We start from the raw sequence: 16,844 nt of genomic DNA, 5'->3' as shown, positions 1-16,844 counted from the left end.
TTGGCCTTATTTGGTACTGGCGAGGTATGTTAAGGTGTTCTCTGCCTTAGCTGTTACGGTTAGAATTTAGGGTATTTTGTTGTTAGGGAACCGGGTATGCTGCTAGTTTTAGGTGGTATACGGGGTGGGGGTTGTTTTAGACTGTTACTATTGCTGTGTTTTTACTTTTCGCTGTGCAATGTGCTTATTTCTGCTATGTCTATGTCGCAACTAACTGCAGGCGTATCTCCTTTGGTATTCACTGGAGGTGGCTGGCCGCAGGTACTCTGCAATATTACAATAATGCTTTGCCATGGCTTTGGTTAAGTTTCTGTCATGGAATGTGCGAGGGATCAATGACAAAATTAAGCGCTCCCTGGTGCTTCGACAGATCAAGCTTTATGCCTCGGATATAATTTGCCTGATGGAAACCCACTTACTGGGTACTAAGATTATGTCCCTCAAAAAACCATGGGTGGGCTGGGCTTACCATTCCATGCATACTGCAGCGTCCCGGGGAGTGTCGATCCTCATTAGGAAGTCTGTTACTTTTGCGCTTGATTCTGTGCAAACGGATAAATGGGGTAGATATGTATTTCTCAAGTGCAAAATTAACTCCGTCCCCCTACTATTGCTGGCTATGTATGTTCCTCCTCCATACTCGCATGAAGTCCTTAAAAAGGCATCTGCCTTTATGGCTGTATCCCCTGGGGTAGCTGTTATCTGTATGGGGGACTTCAACAACGTTTTGAACCACGAGTTGGATGGGTTGTCCACGGCATCCTCCAACCCACAGCCCAAGCGTTCCCCATTTGCAGACACTGTTTCGGAGCTGGGACTGGTTGACCCGTGGAGATTGAAGTATCCAGATTTGAGGCAGTACTCCTGTTTTTCAAGCTCTCACTCTTCCTTCTCTAGGATAGATTTGGCTCTTTTGTCCCGGGAGCTTTTGCCCAAGGTTCAAAATGTCAGATATGAGACTAGAGGTATTTCGGATCACTCCCCTATATCGCTACATATTGATTTGAACTGTCAGCGAGGCCAAGCAGTGTGGAAATGTAATCCCTTTTGGCTGACGCATATGGGTGAGGGATCCGACTTGGAGGCAAGCTGGTTAGAATTCTTTGTTATGCATAACGAAGCCTCGGATGTGTCTCTGCTATGGGACACTTTCAAGGCTTTTCTGAGAGGAACACTGATTAAGCGGGTAGGGAGTCTTAAATCCTCCTTTAGAAAATGTGAATCTGAATTGGAGGCCCGGGTGGCTGCTTCAGAGACGACGTATGTTCGCGATGGCCTGGACGCCTCTAGGTTGGTGTGGCTCCATGCGCAGGGTGAATGGAGGGAATACCTGTGGGGGAAAACCCAGCACAGACTTCTCTTCTCCTCGCATGTCCAATATGCTACTGGGGATAGACCAGGTTCTTATTTGGCCAATCTTGCAAGGGGTGACCGCTCCTCTCATACTGTGGTGGAGATTTTGGACTCGGCTGGGTCTGTATTGGACCGTACCCCTCAGATCGTGGCGGAATTTGTCTCATTCTATCAGGCACTCTATAGTTCCAAATTGACCTGTTCCTCACTAGAACTGTGTGACTACTTAGATGGAGTCGATTTGCCCCGTATCTCCAGTGATTCCAGGGCTCTCCTTGATGCTCCTTTGTCGTTGGAGGAGATTGAGACTGCGATCTCTGCCTCCCCCGATGGTAAGGCCCCTGGCCTTGATGGCATCCCACCGGAACTGTATAAGAAGCATACAAAACTTTTTGCCCCTCAATTGCTTAAGTTATTCAATGAAATTTTTGCCCAGGGCGCGCTTCCCCCATCTATGTCTGAGGCTTTGATTATAGTGATTCCCAAGCCAGATAAAGACCCCAGGAGGGTTGAATCCTACCGTCCTATTTCCCTGTTGCCCACGGATATTAAAATTTTAGCGAAGGTCCTGTCTTCCAGACTTAACCGGGTTATCTCCCAAATTATTCACCCTGACCAAACGGGCTTCATGCCTGGCAAATCCACCGCTGTGAATTTGAGGCACCTGTTTACTCATTTCCAGGTTTCTCGGGGGGAGGACTGCTCTGCCGTTATAGCCTCCTTAGATGCCGCAAAGGCCTTTGATTCGGTGGAGTGGGCCTTCCTCTGGGAGGCTATGAATAGGTTTGGCGTGGGCCCCAACTTTATCAGTTATGTTAAATTATTGTATTTTCTGCCCATGGCCAGAGTCTCAGTGAATGGGTTTGTTTCGGACTCCTTCTCCCTATCCAGGGGAACGAGACAGGGCTGCCCTCTGTCCCCGACTTTGTTTGCCATTGCTATTGAGCCACTGGCATGTTTGATTAGAGCAACTCAAGATATTGTGGGTATTAGGGTGGGCGCAAGAGAGGACAGGATAGCGCTATACGCTGATGACCTATTGCTTTTCGTGGATGATTACGTTTCCTCCCTACCTAAACTCCCTGACTTAATAACCAACTACGGTCGCTTCTCCGGGCTCAAAATTAACTGGGATAAATCCATTACTCCCCTTAGAGGCCCGGTCTCGGTGGTCCCAGTGATTCATACCCCCCTTAAATGGGTAGATTCTTTTAAGTACCTGGGTATATGGGTATCAAATGACCCTTGTTCCTATGTTTCCCTTAATGTCTTGCCGCAGATGGTGTATCTTCGATCGAAGGTCAAGATTTGGGGGACTCTGCCCCTGACTGTTACTGGTAGGGTCAATTTGGTCAAAATGATATATTTACCTAAACTCCTGTATGTCCTCCAGCAATCCCCTATATATATTAACTTGAAGACATTTAGACAGATTGACGGTTTGCTCTCTTCTTTAATATGGGCCAGCAGGAGAGCGCGGTTGAGACTTGACGTTCTGTCCAGGCCGAAAGTGCTGGGAGGCTTAGCTCTCCCTATATTTCGATTTTACTATTATGCCGCTCAGTTGGCACATATATGGGAGTGGGTAAATGCCCCAGATGGTCTCACTATATGCTCCCAAATGCTTTTACAGGTCTACCCTGACGGCACTCCATTACAGTTGCTTCTCTGTGGGAACCCTAACTTGTCCAAGATCCCTATAATAAAACAGGCTGTCCTTGTATGGAAACAGGTACATGTTATCCTATTAGGCCAAGGTATTGACCCGGATACTCCTCTGGATAATGCCTTTGGCTTCCCAGAATTGGCTTTGCTGCAGGTTGGGGTGGTGTGGGGGAGGTGGGGGGTGACATCCCTGGGCCACCTGTATAACGATGGTATATTGAAATCCTTCTTGCTGCTTCAACAGGACTATAGTATACCTTCTTCTCATTTTTACCGATACCTGCAGCTGAGACATGCACTTAACGCACAATTTCCTAATACTCCTCCAATGATTGCTGACTCCCCGGTCAAGTCTCTCCTGCGGTCCCTGGGAGGTGGACATCTGGTGTCCAACATTTATGCAGGCATGCTTCGATCTCACTATACTGACCCGTTGTCCCTTCTCAGGAACAAGTGGGAGTCTGACTTGGGTGCCATCTCTGATGAGATCTGGGAGGGTGCTTTAAGTTCTCCCCGATTATCCACTACCACCACTAGATATCAACAAATCCAACTGTTTATCATACACAGAGTTTACATGACACCGGTGCGCTTGCGACATGTGGGGGGTACCCACTCCTCCAGATGTCCTAAGTGTGATAGCCTGGATGCAGACTTTTGGCACATTATCTGGCTATGCCCCAAGATAGCCGTATTCTGGTCAGGTGTTATTAACGCCCTGGTGTCAACGGGTATTCCCTCGTCGATATGCTCCCCGACGACATGTGTGTTATCTGCTGTGGAGGAGGATGCCCTGGACCCCCCTGCCAAAAGATATGTAATCAATCTGAGCGGCCTGGCCAAGGTGTGTATTGCCAGGCTTTGGCTGGCCAAAGATGCGCCCACAATGCGATCCTGGGTCTCACTTGTAAATGATACGGCCTCTCATGAGAAATATGTATACTTAGCTAGAAAGGCGGGGAAAAAATATCAGGACCTGTGGGGTAGATGGTTTGAGTCTCCGCGCTCTGGAATCCACAATGTCTGAGCACCCGCTACTAAGGGCTCCGTGTCTGGCTGAGTGGAAAACGAGACCGGGTATGTTATTCTAGATTTACATCGGGTGAGCTGCCTCTCTTTGTCTAGGTAGTCCGCTAGCGCCCGCGGTCGGCCATTCCTCTGCCAGTGCTGCTGCTGTGTCATCTGATTAATAACTATGTTGTGTTGCCATAGACGACTATGTACAATATACAGTGCTCTGTAAGATCCATGCTAACATGCGATATTAATTCCAATTTATAATCTATGTCTTGGAATTTAAGCCTGCACTTGTTTTACTGTGTTAGCTGAACCCTAATTGAACTGGGAATCTGCGTATTCCCTGAGTCGGGGTTGTGTTTTGGTTTGTTTTGTTTGTGTGTGCCTTTTTTTTTTTTTTTTTGTACTTATGTCTTAGTGAAAAGTTGAAAAATCAATAAAAAAAGTATTGAATTTAAAAAAGCAGTTAAAAAACTGGAAAAAATGTGAAAAACTTATGTCGACCTAATGCCCATGTCGACCTAAGTTGTGTCGACCTAAAGACCGTATCCCTATTAAACTAACCATCCAGTTATAACAATATGGTCCTAGTCAAAGTCGCTCAGATCTTCATGCTTGTTGATTTTGCCTGCTTCCAGCACACAATCTTCAGGAACTAAGGCTGGGGCCACACTTAGCATTTTAACGGGACCCGCTTTGCCGGAAGGAGGGTTTTGTGTTCACATGGATCCTGTTCTGCCGGATGCTGCAGAACAGGATCCGGCCAGTGCCACAACGGAATTTCAATAGAACACAGTCCAGCACAGCCGCAATGTCTGGTTTGCTTTTCTCCCGAGAACAAAGGCAAACTTGGTAAATGATTATTACTATTGAATAGACCTACCTGTATCAGTGGTTGTCATATCTTGTTCTAGCCTCAATTTTTGTTGACTGATTTTTAGCATGGACTCCTCAATTGTATCTTTGCCAATCAACCTAATAACGTTAACTTCCCTAAAAGGAAAAATAACAAAAACATAAAAGAAAAGGTTTCGATAAACAAAGGTGCAATTTGTCTTTTGTTCATTACATATAGTTATTTTATTGTGAATGCTATTCTCTTACTGTCCGCAACATGCCCATCTATTGCCACAAGAAAAGAGTCACATACTGAATTACACACACACACACACACACACACACACACACACACACACACACACCACAAATATCTTCACAAAGCTAGGGGAACAGTGAAAAAGTATTTGACAAAATCATCTTTTTTGCTTTTAGAGTATTATTCCACTTATGAGAATTTCCTTTCTGTATAAATGTGCCATTTTCTATTTCTGAAGTGTTAGGGCTTATTCACACTTTGTTTTCTTCTAAATACTTTTACAAGCAGTGTGGTCAGGATGTGTTCATTACATAACACTTGGAAAATCCAAGGTCATCTAGAATAATTGCATGCTATGGTTACCAGACCTCCTGGATATTAGCAGTACACTCCTCTGGTCAAAGTCTATGCTCAACATGTTATATATGAGCTGAAGTCTGCTGAACAGGAAGGGCAGTGGCAGACTGGCAAGGAGGGCAGGGTGCCTTGTGCCCCCCGGACCAGTACAATTATGCAGCAATAGGGCCACTGCTGCGGGGTGCTTGCATATACCTGACAGGGGAAGATCTTCGGCTTGTCTCTCGGCTGTCAGTGTCTGGCTGCTCGGCACTGCTCTGTGAGGGGGCGAGGCTTAGTGGCTGTGAACAAGGGGGAGGGGGGCGCTACCCAGCATGCTTTGATCTCTGTCTGTCTGGCTGCTGCTTGCAGGCAGTAGCCTTCGTGCAGATCACTTCCCCCTCATCCCCTTCCCTCCCCACTGTCATTACGTATGCAGAGATAAGATCCACCCCCCGAAGGCAACGAGGAGCTGATACTTAGCAATGCTGCCCAGAGAAGAGGGGGCTTTCAGTGACAAGGAGAGGAGTACATATTGCTGCTAGTGGATCACTACACAGAGGTACTCCCTGTCCCCTGCAGGCTCTCCACCATAATAATCAAAGTACATATGGTGCTATTTTGGCTCACTGTGCAGCATAAAATATGAATTATGGGCACTGTGCAGCATATAATGTGAATTGGGATAACTGTGCGACATATAATGTGAATTGGGATAACTGTGCGACATAGAATGGGAATTATGGGCACTGTGCAGCATATAGTGGGAGTTATGGGCACTGTGCAGCATATAATGGGAGTTATGGGCACTGTGCAGCATATAATGGGAGTTATGGGCACTGTGCAGCATATAATGTGAATTATGGGCACTGTGCAGCAAATAATGTGAATTGGGATAACTGTGCGACATATAATGTGAATTGGGATAACTGTGCGACATAGAATGGGAATTATGGGCACTATGCAGCATTTAATGGGAGTTATGGGCACTGTGCAGCATATAATGGGAATTATGGGCACAGTGCGGCATATAATGGGAATTTTGGGCACAGTGAGGCATATAATGGGAATTATGGGCACAGTGAAACATATAATGGGAATTATGGGCACAGTGAGGAACATAATGGGAATTGTGGGCACTGTGCAGCATATAATAGGAATTATGGGCACTGTGTGGCACATAATGGGAATTGGTATCACTGTGCGTCATATAATGTTAATCATGGGCACTCTGTGGCAAATCATGTGAATTGGAGGCACTCTGTGGCATACAATGTACATTTTTTAAAGGGCCTAACATTTGAGTCTCAGTTGTTGACAGTAGTGTTATAAAAACCCAGCGCATCTCTTATAATTTATTTTACAATATAAAAGCTTTGGCCATTCACTTAAAAAATTCCATTCCAAAAAAATGTGCGTGTCCACATGGACTCAGGGCCTAATTCAGTAAGGATTGCAATGCAAATGCAGGAGAAGATGCATACTACCTCCTTCCTGCATTTGCAATCGCAACTGTGATAAACTGGTCATGATGTTCATCTGCATACCTTGGCCTCGCCACTACCGGAAAACGGGCAATGCCGGCAACCCCGCCCCTTCCTCTCAACACCTCTGATTGTCAATCAGGCAGAGGCAGTCGCATTCCTGCGCTCAGATTGCAGGACCCGTTCTGCAAATGTGCAGAATGGTTCCTGCGCATGTGCAGTTTTCCCACCATCGGAAAACTGCACAGAGGATCGCGATTGCAATCCTTACTGAATCACCCCCTTAGTCCCTGTAATGTTTCTCTCATTTGTGTTTTCAGTTTACTTCTAAATTCCACCACCTTTACAGGACCACTTTAAGGTGTTTATTTCAATTCTGTACCTACCGAAAAGAGATGTGGGGAGAGGAGGGGCAAAAATATGACTGTACTAGGCCCCAGGATTTCTGTTGCCGTCCCTGGACCCCTGCAGATTCTCTCGCTATCTCCTGCAGGCTTTCTATCTACCTGTACCTGATCTAAAGACACTGTTCTATACCTAATCAATGGACACTACTCCTGTACCTGTCCAACAGACACGGTAACCTGATTGATGGATGCTGCTTTTAACTGATGACTGTACCCGAATGACAGACGCTACAACTGTAGCAAACAAAGACTCTAAGCTGGTACCCCCTACTTATAGACTCTATACTTGTAGCAGCGGTTGTAATTGGGTGCAGTGCAGATTGACTGGCCAGCGGGATCCCCCCGAAAGTCTCCCAGTTTTTATTTTTGAAATATAGCAAACCTAACTCCGGGGCCCCTTGCTTGTGTTTGCCTCCCAAACTGAAAGTTGCCAGCCAGCCCCTGAGGAAGGGTCATATTTGTGAGATTATTTTAGTAAAACTTTAATGGTTTCATAAAACCTCACAAGTTTGCAACTATTTCTCAAGATAATATGAGCCTATGGACACCGTTTCGTTGGAACAGACTGACATCATTTTGGTTCGGTCAACATAACAATTCGACCACTGGAGTGAAATAGGTGAAGTCATTACTTTTATATATTATATATAAATAATATATTTTCTGTAGATGTTCACATTAACCTATTTAAACAATTCAAGTGGCAAAACTGCAGTTTAAGCAGAAATCCTATTGTAAATTCTAGGCATGTCCGGAAATTACAGAGACTTGCAGAAGAGTAATTTATGACTTACAGTATTTCAACAACAGAAACACTGCTGTTCCCACTGTAAAACTTACTACATCTTCTCTACCATGAAATCACAACGGTTAGGATATTGCCAAACCTCTTACTAAATCCATTCATTTTATTCAATACGGTTTACTGTCGTATAGTGAATATTTTAGTGTTTTAAGAGAATAATGTGATAAGCTATAACCATAGCATCCAAACACAAATGATTCCAGAAATTAGTACATGTTTTCAGTCAGCAAATTTTAAAGAATGGTGTTTGAAAACTTGTAATAAACAGTTGAGTTATAGGTCCCAATTCAACACTTCTATGTTCAGCTCTCAAGCCCCCTACACACTGGACAATATAGTGAGCGATATGGACGATATAGTTCATTTTTGGAATGATATATCGTTCAGTGTGGAGCCACCAGCCCCACGCTCGTTCATCGTTGGTCTCCCGTTGTTTGAACATGCAGGTCGATATGGACGACCTGCATGTTCGGGAAAGGGGCTGGGTGACATGGGTAGTGAAAAAACCCGCACTTGAGGTGGGTCGCCCGTCAGCCGTATCGGCCGCCGGGCACCTCGGCTGCAGGTCACAGTGTGTGTAGGGGGCTTCAGAAAGAAGGGTACTACCATTACGTAAAAACAAGAAACCCTTACTTGGTCTGCCCCACCCTGTGGCACCGATCTTCTGCCTGTTTGTCATTGTAAGGATTGCAATCAATGTCATGAATGATTACATTATTTGCTGAAGTAAGATTAATACCAAGTCCACCCGCTTTAGTAGATAGAAGAAATATGAATATATCCATGTTGGAATTGAATTCATCTATAAGATGTATCCTAAGAGAAAATAAAGAAAAGCATGATTGAAACTAGATTGAAACTAGAAACTACAAGATACAAATAGCAAAAGGTACACTCAAAACTGAGGTTAAATAATTTTACGGAAGACCAAAGAACCAACAATGCATCAATATTGCTACTACCGCATACAGACGCATTTCGTATTTCCCTGTGAATCAGTCAGTGCCTGTGTTTCCTTACACAAGCGGCAGAGTGTTTTCTACTGAAAAAGTTGACTGGAACATTCTGTTCTCATAAAGCAAGGCTAAGTCGCATGGTAGTGTGATACTCTTAGGCAAAGGACAGATAGCCATTCCAGTGAAAAAGAGTGGACGGATAAAGACCGTCGGATTTCACAGATGTGGAGATTGTATGTTGTGTAGAACACATAAGAACACCCCCAAAAAAGTGACAGATTCTGTTTCAAGTACAAATGGACATCTATTTAAAATTAATGAATTCATAACATGTAATACCAACAATTGCATCTATCTAATTGAATGTTCCTGTAACAAAAAAATTCATTGGGAGAATATCTAGAAAATTATGCAATAGATGGGCAGAACACATAAGAAACATCAAAAAAGGATTTGAACACCATCACCTTTCGGATCATTTTAAAAAACATCATAAATGTTCCCTATCAGATATACAACTAGTTATAGGTATCAAAAAAGTAACAGGCATTTGGAGAAAAAAAAAGGTACTGAAAGTTATCTGGCTAAAAGTGAAATGAAAATAAGATTTTAAACCTACCGGTAAATCTATTTCTCCTAGTCCGTAGAGGATGCTGGGGACTCCGTAAGGACCATGGGGTATAGACGGGCTCCGCAGGAGATAGGGCACCTAAAAAGAACTTTGACTATGGGTGTGCACTGGCTCCTCCCTCTATGCCCCTCCTCCAGACCTCAGTTAGAGAACTGTGCCCAGAGGAGATGGACAATACAAGGCAGGATTTAGAAATCCAAGGGCAAGATTCATACCAGCCCACACCAATCATACCATGTAACCTGGAACATACATAACCAGACCAGTCCAAGACCGATTTCAACTGTAACATAACCCTTATGTTAGCAACAACTATATACAAGTCTTGCAGAGTTTCCGCACTGGGACGGGCGCCCAGCATCTTCTACGGACTAGGAGAAATATTTACCGGTAGGTTTAAAATCTTATTTTCTCTTACGTCCTAGAGGATGCTGGGGACTCCGTAAGGACCATGGGGTTTATACCAAAGCATCCAATCGGGCGGGAGAGTGCGTATGACTCTGCAGCACCGACTGAGCAAACGCTAGGTCCTCATCAGCCAGGGTATCAAACTTGTAGAATTTAGCAAAAGTGTTTTACCCCGACCAAGTCGCCGCTCGGCAAAGTTGTAATGCCGAGATGCCTCGGGCAGCCGCCCAAGAAGAGCCCACCTTCCTAGTGGAATGGGCCATAACCGAATTTGGTACCGGCAATCCAGCCGTAGAGTGAGCCTGCTGAATCGTATTACAGATCCAGCGAGCAATAGTCTGCTTCGAAGCAGGTGCGCCAATCTTATTGGCCGCATACAGGACAAACAGGGCCTCTGTTTTCCTAATTCTAGCCGTCCTGGCTACCTAAATCTTTAAGGCCCTGACTACGTCCAGGGATCTGGAATCCTCCAGGTCACTTGTAGCCACAGGCACCACAATAGTTTGATTCACATGGAATGAAGAAACCACCTTAGGCAAAAATTGCGGACGTGTCCTCAATTCAGCTCGATACAGAAAATCAAGTAAGGGCTTTTGTGTGACAAAGCCGCCAATTCTGATACTCGCCTTGCCGATGCCAAGGCCAACAACATGACCACCTTCCAAGTAAGAAATTTCAACTCAACCTTGTTAAGCGGTTCTAACCAGTGTGATTTTAGAAACTGCAACACCACGTTGAGGTCCCACGGTGCTACTGGAGGCACAAAAGGAGGCTGGATGTGTAGCACTCCCTTTACAAACTTCTGGACGAGAAGCCAATTCCTTCTGAAAGAAAATCGAGAGGGCCGAAATCTGAACCTTAACAGAGCCTAATTTCAGGCCCATATCCACTCCTGTCTGTAGGAAGTGGAGAAAACGACCCAGATGAAACTCTTCCGTAGGTGCATTCTTGGTCTCACACCAAGACACATACTTTCGCCAGATACGGTGATAATGCTTAACCGTCACCTCCTTCCTAGCCTTTATTAAAGTAGGGATGACCTCTTCCGGAATCCCCTTTTTCGCTAGGATTCGGCGTTCAATCGCCATGCCGTCAAACGTAACCGCGGTAAGTCCTGACATACACAGGGCCCCTGTTGCAACAGGTCTTCCCTCTGAGGAAGAGGCCAGGGATCTCCTGTGAGCATCTCTTGTAGATCTGAGTACCAGGCCCTTCGAGGCCAGTCTGGGACAACGAGTATAGTCTGTACTCTTCTTTGCCTTATGATCCTCAACACTTTTGTGATGAGAGGAAGTGGAGGAAACACGTAGACCGATTTGAACACCCACGGTGTTATCAGAACGTCTACTGCCACTGTCTGAGGGTCCCGAGACCTGGCACAATACCTCCGAAGCTTTTTGTTGAGGTGTGACGCCATCATGTATATTTGAGGAGTTCCCCAAAGACGTGTTATGTCTGCAAAGACTTCTTGATGAAGTCCCCACTCTCCTGGATGGAGATCGTGTCTGCTGAGGAAGTCTGCTTCCCAGTTGTCCACTCCCGGAATGAAGACAGCCGACAGAGCGCTTACATGATTTTCCGCCCAGCGAAGAATCCTGGTGGTTTCCGCCATCGCGACTCTGCTTCTTGTCCCGCCTTGGCGGTTCACATGAGCCACTGCTGTGACATTGTCTGATTGAATCAGAACCGGTAGGTTTCGAAGAAGACTCTCCGCTTGTCGAAGGCCGTTGTAAATGGCCCTGAGTTCCAACACATTGATGTGTAGACAGGACTCCTGGTCTGACCAAAGTCCCTGAAAGTTTTTTCCCTGTGTGACCGCTCCCCATCCTCGGAGGCTCGCGTCCGTGGTAACCAGGATCCAGTCCTGAATCCCGAACCGGCGACCCTCCAGCAGGTGAGCACTTTGCTGAAAATAAAAAACCTAACAAAATTCTTTAAAACAGAAAACTCTGGAGAGCATTGTACCCTTTCTCCTCTGGGCACAAGATCTAACAGAGGTCTGGAGGAGGGGCATAGAGGGAGGAGCAAGTGCACACCCATAGTCAAAGTTCTTTTTAGGTGCCCTATCTCCTGCAGAGCCCGTCTATACCCCATGGTCCTTACGGAGTCCCCAGCATCCTCTAGGACGTAAGAGAAATACATATATGATGCCAAAACTTTAGTCCCTTTTGGATTAAATGTAGATTTCAAGTTGAAATGGTTCCTATAATTTACTCTAAGGTACATTTTTTACTTTTTTACAGTTTTGTTTTCTAATTAACCACAATAGTTTTATTTAGGTGTTTCACATTTAGCAAGAAAAATTATAAGGCTACTTAAAATCCAAAAATAGGATAGCACATTCTAATTAAGAGAACCCGGTTTCCTTATAGGAACCAATGTGTATCCACATGTCTGATTATAACTGCAAGCTATTGGTGCAACAAAAGGGCTGGTCTTATTGGTTTATTTTACACTCAATAAGTAGGGTCGGACTGTACCATAAAAAAACACTACTAAAGAGCACAAAGAGTTCTGTTAACACACCATCGGGTTTCCATGGCAACCAGTAAATTTGCTTGCGGCGTTTAGCTTAATGAACCGTCAGTTAAACTCTGGGTTGCCTTGACAACAAAGGCACACCCTCTATTGGATGTATAGGAGTGGCGTGCAACTCCCGCATTGGTCTGGAGTTGCACAAACTAACGGGGGAACGCAAACTCAGGCAATAGAGGTTATCCTCAGATCTACTGGAGTTTTCTGGCGGAAGTAGACATCCACAGGACATTAAACATTAGGTTACCCCGGCAACAAAGGAACTTCCGCTGCGGTGTTTCATGAGAGTGACGTGTAGCCCCCACATTGGTTGGAGATACACGATCTCCAAGGGAACCGAGACCTAGTTGCAAGAGACTAAAGTGCTCCTCTAGTTTTTAATGTGATCTTATTGGCGATTGGCTCCTAAAAGGGTTGTTATGACAACAAGGTACAAACAGGAAAACGGAAAGGTTTCTTTTTCCCTTCCTTTTAATAAAACTAGTTGTTTAAAACACTGTAATGCATATATTATCACTATAGAAGAATAGTCATAATGGAAAACGAATGGGAAGTATAACATATGATTTTAAATGTGTTTTTTTATGTATACAGCGTGTTTTTCAATCAGCCAATGACATTAGGGGCCGGACTCCATATGGCATAAATATGCTTCTAGGACTTAGGAAAAACACCACCTTGAAAAAGACCTCTGGTCGAAACACATTGGTGCGGTGTTTTACAGGCAATTTCCAGGGACTTTTTGGAACTCTCATCATCTGCACCTCTTGGTAAGACCTTTTCCCGGGACAATAAAATTCTACGTGGGGTGCATGCAGTGGTTCAATACCATCTGTTCCCGATCAGAAACTGGATACCTGTTGTTGGTTTTATACCACTTTTTATTGTTCATACTGTATTTTATTAAAAAAAATATTTTATTTTAATTATCCACCCATTCTTTGCGATGATTCATATCGGATGAGAACTGGATATGGTGCCAAAGATACCTTGATGTGCGGGCCACAAAGATATAAGTAGTAAGATTGATGAGAGCATCTATTTTAAAGATACCTTTATATGATTTGTCTTCGTGTTTTTATGTAAGAAACAAAGTGAGAATCTTTTATCTGGATTTGAACACAAAGTGGTGACCCAGTATGAATACATTTATCACCACCACCCCATAGAAATTTCGGACAAAGGAACATCAACCTTATATTCCATTAAAAATAAAGAATAAGGGACAGGTTTTTTTCCCTTTTAGTCAGACTATCCTAACGGTCTCACACTATATGTATTATTTTTTTCTTTGCATGTATCCCGTTGAGAGAACTCCCTATTGGGATTGAAGTCTTCTGGCATGGAATACCATCTCTGTAAAGTCTAAATTTGAAGAACGATTATTATGTTGTCTGCATAGGGGAGTATTGGTTTATTTGCAACCGAGTACTTTATTATCTCCTGTTAAATACCCTGCATTGTATATCCAACAGTGGAGCGCAGAAATCCTATCTATTTCTTTGTCTACATATTTATTATCAAGTTTTATAGCACTTGACTATTTTTTAGCTGCTTTTCTTCTGTGCAAATAACGTATATATTTCCACTTTTTTTCAAAGGAAAGATAGAGATTATTTATTTCTATGAGATAATTACATAACCCATGCATCTACATATAGTATATGAAGACCAATCAAAGCGACTTATTCTGTTTATAACATAAGTTACGTAGACATTATAAAAAGAAGACGAGAGATCACAAAAGCGCCAGTTATGAAGATACCATTTAGAGTTGTCACATGCGAACATCATTTATCCCAACGTGACATTTATATTACTGGAGTCCTTGAATCTACAGTATGTATCCAAGTGAAAATTTCTCTCGTCTTACAATACCAAGAAAGAAACCTTTGACTTGCCAAAGATTCAAAAGAATAAAGACAGACTGTTCTAAAAAGATATAGGTTTACTCTACACTTTGAGTAATTAAATTAAGTAAGGAATGCCTAACACTGTACATAGTTAGTATACTGGTTATACAGGGAGTTTAAAGGCTTTCTGCAGTGACTGTGTGCTAACCAAGTCTCCTCGCACAGAATGTGTGCCAAGCAATATGACAGTGTGTTTTCACATGAAATAAAAGAGAATTTGTTACGTACTTATCTACATTAAGTGTTGGAAATGTTGTCCCTCTCAGGCCTCCCACGGAGGCAGAGGAGACCTGCAGCCAGGGACAGGGCTTACTGCAGGGGACTTTTTGAATAATCCATATAAGAGGAAGAGATTAATTAACATTGTGGGGTATATGGACCTATATATAACCAAAAGATCCACAAAGTGACATTAATTTATCTTTCAAAGAAAACTTTTCAATCTACACAAATATATAAATTTGTCTATCGACATTTCAAATGTTTATCGATATGGAAGCTGTTTTACATTGTTGGTCACAAAAAAACATTGTTATGTAATTAAATGACAAAGGGAAAAAAATAAACCAATATACAGTGATATTGCATCATTTATACGCACCTATCTGATATTTGAGTCTTCCCGTCCAGTCGGACATATCTATGCTGGTGGTGCTTCAGGAAAACCTCTAAAATATCCAACATCATGGTGAATTGGCTGAATAATACAACTCTCTCACCCTATAACAAAAAAAACAGCAAACATGAAAAAAAAAACAGGATTTTAATTACATACCGGTAAATCCTTTTCTCGTAGTCTGTAGAGGATGCTGGGGTCCATATTAGTACCATGGCGTATAGACGGGTCCACCAAGAGCCATTGGCACTTTAAGAGTTTAACAGTGTGGGCCGGCTCCTCCCTCTATGCCCCTCCTACCAGACTCAGTCTAGAAACTGTGCCCGAGGAGATGACATACTTTGAGAGAAGGAAATACACAGATAGTGGCAAGATTCATACCAGCTCACAAAACAAGGCAAATCCGGCAAAAATTCAGCAACAGCTGAAACAGTACTGAAACAGTACAGAACGCAGAACTTACCGAGGAACCAGGCAGTACTGAATCAAACAACCACTGCAGGATAAAGAAGCGCTGGGCGGACGCCCAGCATCCTCTACGGACTACGAGAAAAGGATTTACCGGTAGGTGATTAAAATCATATTATCTCTTACATCCTAGAGGATGGTGGGGTCCACATTAGTACCATGGGGATGTACCAAAGCTCCCAGAACGGGAGGGAGAGCGTGGAGGCTCCTGCAGAACTGATTGGCCTCTGATGATCTGAAGTTCAGTCAAAGTATCGGATTTGTAAAACTTTGCAAACGTGTTCGACCCTGACCAAGTTGCAGCTCGGCAAAGTTGCACAGCCGCACAGGAAGACCCCACCTTATGAGTAGAGTGGGCCTTAACATATTTTGGACACCAGTCCTGCCGTAGAATAAGCGTGCTGGATAGTGAACCTGATCCAGCGAGAGATCGTCTGCTTAGATGCAGGACACCCAATTTTCTTGGGATCATATAGGACAAACAGAGAGTCCGACTTTCTGTGACGAGAAGTTCTCTTCACATATATTTTCAGAGCCCTTACAACATCCAAGGACTTTGACGTAATTGAGGAGTCAGTAGCCACTGGCACCACAATAGGTTGGTTGATATGAAATGCCGACACAACCTTCGGAAGAAACTGCTGACGTGTCCGGAGCTCAGCTCTATCTTCGTGGAAGATCAAGTAAGGGCTTTTACAAGATAAAGCCCCCAGCTCGGACACACGTCTAGCAGAAGCTAAGGCCAACAACATGACCGCCTTCCATGTAAGAAACTTGAACTCTACCTCCTGTAGGGGTTCAAACCAATCCGATTGGAGGAACAGCAACACCACGTTAAGGTCCCAAGGCGCCGTAGGCAGTACAAAGGAAGGATGGATGTGCAGAACTCCCTTCAAAAAAGTCTGAACCTCAGGGAGGGCAGCCAATTGTTTTTGAAAGAAAATAGGGCCGAAATCTGGATCTTCACAGATCCTAGCCTCAGGCCCATATCAATTCCTGTTTGCAGGAAGAGGAGAAACTCCACCGTAGGAAACTTCTTGGACTTACACCAAGAGACATATTTCTTAGTAATGTTTAGACGTTACGCCTTTCCTAGCGTATATCAGGGTAGGAATGACCTTCTTCGGAATGCCCTTTCGAGCAAGTATCAGGCG

At 43.9% G+C, this 16,844-nt stretch overlaps 1 protein-coding gene across 2 annotated transcripts in view; it reads right to left on the bottom strand.

The window, feature by feature from the left end:
- Window positions 1-4,886: 4,886 nt before the first annotated feature.
- Window positions 4,887-16,844, bottom strand: part of SMARCAD1 (SWI/SNF-related, matrix-associated actin-dependent regulator of chromatin, subfamily a, containing DEAD/H box 1) — a 337,899-nt gene continuing 325,941 nt past the window's right edge. For both annotated transcript variants that reach the window (XM_063917359.1, XM_063917366.1), the window contains exons 21-23: window positions 15,208-15,326; window positions 8,797-8,979; window positions 4,887-5,028 (exon numbers count right to left, since the gene is read on the bottom strand). In XM_063917359.1, coding sequence (XP_063773429.1) covers window positions 4,902-5,028; window positions 8,797-8,979; window positions 15,208-15,326 — 429 coding nt within the window. In that variant the 3' untranslated portion in view covers window positions 4,887-4,901. The remainder of the gene's footprint in view (window positions 5,029-8,796; window positions 8,980-15,207; window positions 15,327-16,844) is intronic.

The sequence above is a fragment of the Pseudophryne corroboree genome, chromosome 1 (genome assembly GCF_028390025.1).
Source record: "Pseudophryne corroboree isolate aPseCor3 chromosome 1, aPseCor3.hap2, whole genome shotgun sequence".
Lineage (NCBI taxonomy): Eukaryota > Metazoa > Chordata > Amphibia > Anura > Myobatrachidae > Pseudophryne > Pseudophryne corroboree.
This window is presented reverse-complemented; position numbering and strand designations above follow the sequence as displayed.